The sequence below is a fragment of the Orycteropus afer genome, unplaced genomic scaffold, assembly GCF_000298275.1.
Source record: "Orycteropus afer afer isolate SDZICR_OR568_19922 unplaced genomic scaffold, OryAfe1.0 scaffold00160, whole genome shotgun sequence".
NCBI classification, from domain to species: Eukaryota; Metazoa; Chordata; class Mammalia; order Tubulidentata; family Orycteropodidae; genus Orycteropus; species Orycteropus afer.
The window spans coordinates 4750627-4758494 of NW_006921747.1; the positions used below are offsets into that span (position 1 = coordinate 4750627).

The following is a 7868-nucleotide window of genomic DNA, read 5'->3' on the forward strand; positions in this document are numbered from 1 at the left end:
GGCCACTCAGAACACAGTCATCTGATCCCATCATGGGAACAACCACACAGAACTGGGGTCCAGCCAAGTTGACACACAGCTCCAACTATCACAATACACCAACCACCAAAGCAAAAAAGTGAAGAAATTAAAGATTTTTAGCAACTTCTGTAAGCTGATATTGACCAAACATGCAATCAAGATGTATTGATAATTACTGGTAATTAGAATCCACAAGTTAGAAACAAAGAACTGTCAATAGCTGTAAAAAATGGCCTTTGTGATAGGAATGACGCTGGAGATCCCATGATAGAATTCTGCAAGACAAATGACTTATTCAGTGCAAATAACTTTTTTCAAAAACATAAATGGCAACTATACACGTGGACTTCACCAGATGAAAGAAATACCCAGGAATTAAAATGACTACATCTTTGGAAAGAGGCAATGGAGAAGGTCAATATCATCAGTCAAAACAAGACCAGGAGAAGAGTGTGGAACAGATTATCAATTGCTTACATACAAGTTCAAGCTGAAGCTGAAGAAAATCAAACAAATCCATGAGAGCCAAAATATGACCTTGATTATATCCCACCCGAATTTAGAGACCATCTGAAGAACAGATTTGATACAATGAACACGAATGACTGAAGACCAAACAAGTTGTGGGGTGACATCAAGAATATCATACATGAAGAAAGCAAAAGGTCATTTGAAAGACAGGAAAGTTAGGAAAAAAACAAAATAGATGTCAGAAGAGATTCTGAAAGTTGCTCTAGAACAGAAAGTAGCTAGCAAATGCAAGAAATGGTAAAATAAAAGAGCTGAGCAAAAGATTTCAAAGGGCAGCTCAAGAAGACAAAGTAAAGTATTATAACAAAATGTGCAAAGACCTAGGATTAGAAAACCAAAAGGAAAGACATGCTCTGCATTTCTCAAGCTTAAAGCTGTGCATTCTCTGGAACACACAGTCACTGTGCCAAAAAGAATTGGTCAACGTTCAACCATTTCAAGAGGTAACATATGATCAAGAATCAATGCTACTGAAGGAAGAAGTCCCAACTGCATTGAAGGAATTGGTGAAAAACTAGGTTCCAGGAATTGACAGAATACCTATTGTGATGTTTCAACAAACAGATAAAGCACTGGAGGCACTGACTTGTTTATACCAAGAAATTTGGGAGAAGCTACCTGGCCAACCAAGTAGAAGAGATTGATAGTTGTGCCCATTTTAAAGAAAGGTAATCCAACAGAATGTGGAAATTTTCAAACAGTATCATTAATATCACATGCAAGTAAAATCTTGCTGAAGATAACTAAAAACAGTGCAGCCGAAAATTCACAGGAAACTTCCAGAAATTCAAGCTGGATTCAGAAGAGGATGTGGGATGAGGGATATTGTTGCTGATGACAGACAGATCTTGGCTGAAAGCAAAGAATACCAGAAAGATATTTACCTGTGTTTTATTGACTAAGCAAAGGCATTCAACTGTGTGGATCATAACAAATTAAGGATAACATCGTAAAGAATGGGAATTCCAGAACTCTTAATTGTGCTCATGAGGAACCTGTACATAGACCAAGAGGCTGTCTTTTGAACAGAACAAGGGGATACTGCATGGTTTAAAATCAGGAAGGATGTGCATCCGGGTTGTATCATTTCACCAAACTAATTCAATCTGTATGCTGAGCAAATAATCCAAGAAGCTGGCTATAAGAAGAAGAACATGGTATCAGGATTGGAAAAAGATTCATTAACCTGCAGTATGCACGTAACTAAACCTTGTTTGCTAAATGTAAAGAAGACTTGAAGCACTTATTGATGAAAATCAAAGACTCAGCCTTCATATGAATTACATCTCAAGATAAAGAAAATAAAAATCCTCACAACTGGGCCAATAAGCAACATCATGATAAATGAAGAAACGACTGAAGTTGTCAAAAATTTACTTAGATTCACAATCAACATCCATGGAAGCAGCAGGCAAGAAATCAGATGTTGTATTTTACTTTGTAAACCTGCTGCAAAACATCTCTTTGAGGTGTTAAGGAGCAAAGATATCACTCTGAAGACTAAAGTGATTCTAACTCAAACAATGGTATTTTTAATAGCTTCATGCAGATGTGAAAGATGGACAATGAATAAGGAAGACCACAGGAAAACTGATGCCTCCGAATTGTGGTGCTGGTGAAGAACACTGAAAGTACCATGGACTGCCAGAAAAACAAACAAATCTGTCCTGGGAAAAGTGCAGTAGAATGCTCCTTAGAAGAGAGAATGGCCAGACTTCATCTCACCTACTTTGGTCATATTGCCAGGAGGGACTAGTCCCTGGAGAAGGATATCATTCTTAGTAAAGTGAAGAGTCAGAAAAAAAGAGGAAGACATTCAATGAGATGAAATGAAACAATGGCTACCATGATGGGCGCAAGCATAGCAAGGATTGTGAGGGTACCACAGGACCAGGCAGTGTTTTACTATGCTGTACATAGGGTCACCACTGAGTTGGGATCAACTTGACAGCATCTCACACAACAACATACATAGGTTTTGCAGATGAAATTCGTACATGCATATTTGTATGCACTATAAAAACGTCCGTCCGGATACATTATATAACAGAGGAAAGAGTTACAATAACTTCTTAGCCACAACCGAGCACCATGAGGGAGTGAGTTGCTGGGCCTATGGGCTCAGGACCATGATCACAGGGTACATCAAACATAGTACACATGGCATAACATAGTACACAAAAACACTGTTCTACTGAGTAGCAACTGGGGTTTTAAAAGCTTGTGATCGGCTATCTAAGATGCAACTATTGGTCTCTCCTCATCCAGAAAAAAGAGTGAAGAAAATCAAAGATGTATGGAAAAGAATTAGTCCAAGGGACTAATGGACCACAGGAACCCCAGCCTACACAACCTTGAGACGAAAAGAACTAGTGCCCAGTTACCAATGCCAACCACTCAGAAAGGGATCAAAATAGGAGAGCCTAGATAGAATGGGAGAGAAAATGTGGAACAAAATTCAAAAACATAAAAAAGACCAGGATTGCTTGTAGGAAAGAGAATAGTAAAACCCCCAAGATTATGGCCCTGAATCACCCTTCTGAAATTGGATTCACTCCAGTGGCTTACTTCACTTCCAAACAATAGACAGGCCTACAAGCTGAACCATTATACCAGAGAGATGCATGCCTTAGAACAATCAACCATGAGAGATCAGAAAGGCAGCATTTGCACAGGAGAAAGTAAGACAGGCAGAAATGCATAAGCAAGAAAGACACAGGAAAAGGGTAACCACAGGGAGGATGTGCAAGTAGAGCTGTTACACTGTGGGGATTATAATCAGTGTCGCAAAACGTTTATGAACTGCTCAACGTAAGATGAATCTACTTTGTAAAACTGCACTCAAATCACAAAAAAAGTTAAAAAAAAAATTATTGCCGATAAGTTTCATGATCTCAGTTCTATTACAAAGCAGGTAAGAATAAAGCATAATGGTTATCACTATTTATAACCGATGCTAAAGGCTAAAGAATAAGCTGTTACTAGTAATTTTCACTGGCAAAGCCAGTCCAAAGGAGTTACATGTCAGAGATTGTTATTAAAGAACCTGGTATCATTAATGGAAGATATTTTCCAAAGCTAAAAATATTAAAAAGCTTACCTATGTACAAATTGGATCTGAATTCCACATTGTGGTCTCTCACTGCCATATCTTGTGCTTCTAAAAGAACCTTAAACAAGAAAAACAAAGGTGTTATATGACTGCATTCATAGGGTTGAACTTGAACTATAATGGAATTAAACTTTTCATTTCTTGTTCTTATCTCTATAATATGACTGCTCATCATATGCTTCCATTTTATAGTCAATTTTAAAAAGAAAATATCAAATGATAACAGTACTAAGGAGAAGGGATACAGTGAACTTTCCATCCTCAGAGAAGAGTTGCAAGTGCAGGGTCATCGTCCATTCTACTTAAGTTTTAAATGGATTATGTAACCCATAATGGGGGAAATAACTGCAGTTGTAAGTACACTTGATAACTAACATTATGTCTTTGAGTCAGAGACCTATCAAAAAGCTGAAGCAGCTCAAGTGCTAAATCTAGTTGAAAATCTTAAACTTTGTATCCAAAGTAACCATTAGAGCAACAGACAAAGAGAGAAAATCATACTTAAGATGTTCTTCTAAGAAGTTAATTGTTAAATTTTAACTCTATAGATGTTTCAAATTAAGTTAACTTATCCCAGACATACTTTGTAAAGCAGGGCAATTACTGTCATAACAGATCTTTCACTCTTTCAAGATAAAAAACCTAGTAGAAGATGGGATTCACAATTGCTCCTTAGTAACTCCATTCTGAATCAAACTGAATGCAATAAAAGTAAGGCATTACAATGGAATCTCTCAGAAATTTGTACCCATCAATCTCAACTACTGAACCGCTAAATGGAAAGATAAGAACGACTACAGATGAGAATTAACTGAAGACAGAAATATGATACTAATCTCCCCAGATGGTAAGGGGTAATAATAGTCAACACATTTTTGAAACAAGAACACTTCTATATTCAGAGTGATCAGGCACCTGGCTTGGCACATTTCTACCTAGTGTAGTAGTCACATTTGGAGCTGGAAAGGTCTTTAGAGATCATCTAACCAATACCACAACTTGTTTACAGATGAGAAAAATGGAACCAGACAGGTTAAGTGTCTTGTCCATGGTCACAACAGGAATATCAGAGAAAAAACTAGATTCCAACTCTACTGAGTCCTAACCTAGTGTTCTTTCCACTTAACTAGTTATAAAATCATAAGCTCTCATTTGTAGAACTGATTAAAAAAAAAAAAAAAACTTCTAAGAACTATACCAAGCCCTAAAATATTAAAAATAAGGTCTTTCACTTATTTCATAGACACTAGTAAGTAAATAAATGTGTGGTGCAACTAAAAGTACTCAGAAAAAAAAATGCCAAAAGCATACAATATTCATAAAGTATAAGGGCATTAATTGGGAGCTCTGGTAGCACAGTGACTAAGGCACTTGACTGCTAACCAGAAGGCTGGTGGTTCAAACCCACCAGCCACTCCTCGGAAGGAAGATGGGGCAATCTACTTCCGTAGTGATACTGCCTCGGAAACCCAAGGAGGGGTCGCTATGAGTCGGGTCCAACTTGATGGCACATAACAACAACAACAACAAGGGCATTAATTAGAAGAGTGTCCTAAATCAAATGAAATATGCCTTTATAGCCAGAAAACTCAGAGAATCCAAGATTCACACTGAGGTACACCTATAAGACAAATGTGCACAATTCCCTAGCCCCGAACAAATCTGCCAAGTTTACCTCCTTAATTACTTGGGCTCCTTTTTTGTCACTGAATTCCAGTTGAGCCAAAGCCTGGTCAATGGACATTCCTTGTATCTAGAATTAAAGAATGACAGACAAGAGAGGATAAACAAAACTGTTTAAGCAACCATTCTGAAACAAGTTAAATCAAGTTTTATAGAAAAGAAAGCTTTCTGATGTCTCTGGTCAGAGCCAGAAGTCCTCAAATACTACTGAAAGTTTGTGTTTTTGTTTTAAATCTCTGTCTATCCAATGTGATTTAGTTTCTCAAAAGAAATGTAAAAATTCAAGTGTATTTGTATGTTGTGTAAAAATTCCCAGGTATATATAGTACAGCTAACAAGGGACAACGTTGTAGGCACTTCTTGACCACAGCTAGCTACCCAGAGAGAGCAAGTAGTTGGACCTGTGGCTAGGGACCCTAGTCACAGGAGACATCAAGCTCAAAAGGCATAACATACTACACAAAAACATTGTTCCACATCCTACTTTGGCAAGTAGCAACTGGGACCTTAAAAGCTTGCAAGCAGCCATCTAGATGCAATGATGGGTCTCTCCTCATCCAGAGCAAAGAAGAATGAAGAAAACCAAACATGCATGGAAACAATTAGTCCAAACAACTGATATACCATGCAATCCTCAGCCTATATGACTATGAGACCAGAAGAACTAGATGGTGTCCAGCTACCACTGTCAACCACTCAAGAGGGGGATCTATGTAGGAGATCCTGGATAGAGTGGGAGAACAATTGTGGAACAAAACTGAAGATCATAAAAAAATGGGGGGATAGAGGGGTGGAAATAGTCTGGTCTGATAGAGCCTGATGGAACCACTGACACTGTGGCCCCTAGCTGCCCTTCAGGTCTGGAATTGAATCCACTCTGGTAGCTTCCAGTCAAAAAAGACTGGTATATGAGCTAACCATTTACAATAGATTGATACACTCCTTGGAGAGATCAATCATGGGAGAATAGAAGGGCTGTATATGCACAGGGAAACAGCTTGGGGGCAGGAGTGCATGGGAAGGAAGGACACAGGGAAGAGGTAACCATGGGAAGAAGTGAGAGGGAAGCTGTTGCACTGTGGGAAATTGCAGTCAAGGACATGAGACAAAGTATATGTAAGCTGCTGGATGGAAAGTAAATTTGCTCTGTAAACCTTCACCCAAATCACAAGAAAAAAAAAAAAGAAATGTAAAAACTAAGTAAAATCATTAATCGCTTACCATCACTTGTTTGATTACCTACCTATTTTCTGAACTTGTAATTATATTCCTCATTTCTTTAAGAAATCAAGGCAATTTTTTTTTTTTTTTCAATCCCAGGGAGATATTCACAGCTTCTTTTCTAAGTATCTCACAGTAAAAGTATTATAGCTTACCAATTTTGCCAAATACCACATTTTGTCTTTGCTGTATTTTATTTGTCTTCGACAGTGGTAGATTTCCTTACAGATAGAAGGGGAAAAACAATCATTAGCGGGTTTATCAAAATGATAGTTACATATACTGTTATCAAAGTTTTTACTTTCCATGCCTAATGAAGATGCTGCCACAAGAAATAAAAACATTATCAAAACTTTAGATTGTTTTTCTCTACACAAAGTTGTATTTTTCTGAAGTCTCATTATGTTAAAATATTAATAAAAGAGAAAGAGAAACTATAAAATGGCCAGTTTGTGCCAATATTGGCAACATTTCTATCCAGACGAATAATGAAAGATTTAAATGAAATTATTTTGAAAATATTTAGCTGGTTAAAAGGATAAACGAAAAGGCACAAGAAGAAGAAAAGAATGTTTGGTCAAGAGCATAGCTTCTAGAATCAGACTGCCAGGGTCTGAATGCCAGCTATGCTACTCACTAATTTTATGTAACTTTAGGCAAGCTACTTAACCTCTCTGTTCCTAAGTTTCTCCTTATTTAAAATGAATGGAATAGTACACCTCATCAAACAAGTAACAGAATTCAATAAAATAACTTATGTAAAGCACTTCATAATGCCTGGCAAATGGTTAAGTTCTCAGTAAGTGTCAGCTTTTATTACCACCTATTTAAAGTGATAGGTATATCCTACTTCATTTTTCAAAAAAATCAATCATCTTATTAAACACCTTTTAGTTCACAAAGCACATTCCGGGTCTATTATTTCATTTAATCTAACTCTGTGAGTTGGGAAAGGAAACATTTTCATATCTTTTTACAAATTGGAAATCAGAGAGACTGAATAACTTGCCTAAAACCACAAAGCTTGTATGAGACAAATCTGGAAGTCAAGGAACAGGGTGTGAAGTGCCTAGCACAACTTCTGGCAAGTGTGCCACCAAAAATTCTCCTTCTCACTCTAAAACTCACATTCTTTCCATTGCTATACCCTACTGCTAATTCATTCACTCAAAAATTAGAAAACATTTGTCAAAGCAAACAATTGCAGGAGACCTCAGAAATTCCTAACAGTCTGACTTTCGGTGGAAATTTTCAAATGCTTTAGAAACAGCAGAGTTTTCTCAAGTGGCCATCTTTTAAT

The 7868-nt window shown here is 37.3% G+C and overlaps 1 protein-coding gene across 1 annotated transcript in view; it reads right to left on the reverse strand.

The window, feature by feature from the left end:
• The window catches only part of MRPL22 (mitochondrial ribosomal protein L22), a 37832-nt gene extending 31049 nt beyond the window's left edge, over positions 1-6783 (reverse strand). The window contains exons 1-3 of the mRNA XM_007946411.2: positions 6724-6783; positions 5340-5417; positions 3653-3722 (exon numbers count right to left, since the gene is read on the reverse strand). Of these exons, the coding sequence (XP_007944602.1) occupies positions 3653-3722; positions 5340-5417; positions 6724-6744 (169 nt within the window). The 5' untranslated portion in view covers positions 6745-6783. The remainder of the gene's footprint in view (positions 1-3652; positions 3723-5339; positions 5418-6723) is intronic.
• Positions 6784-7868: the final 1085 nt, after the last annotated feature.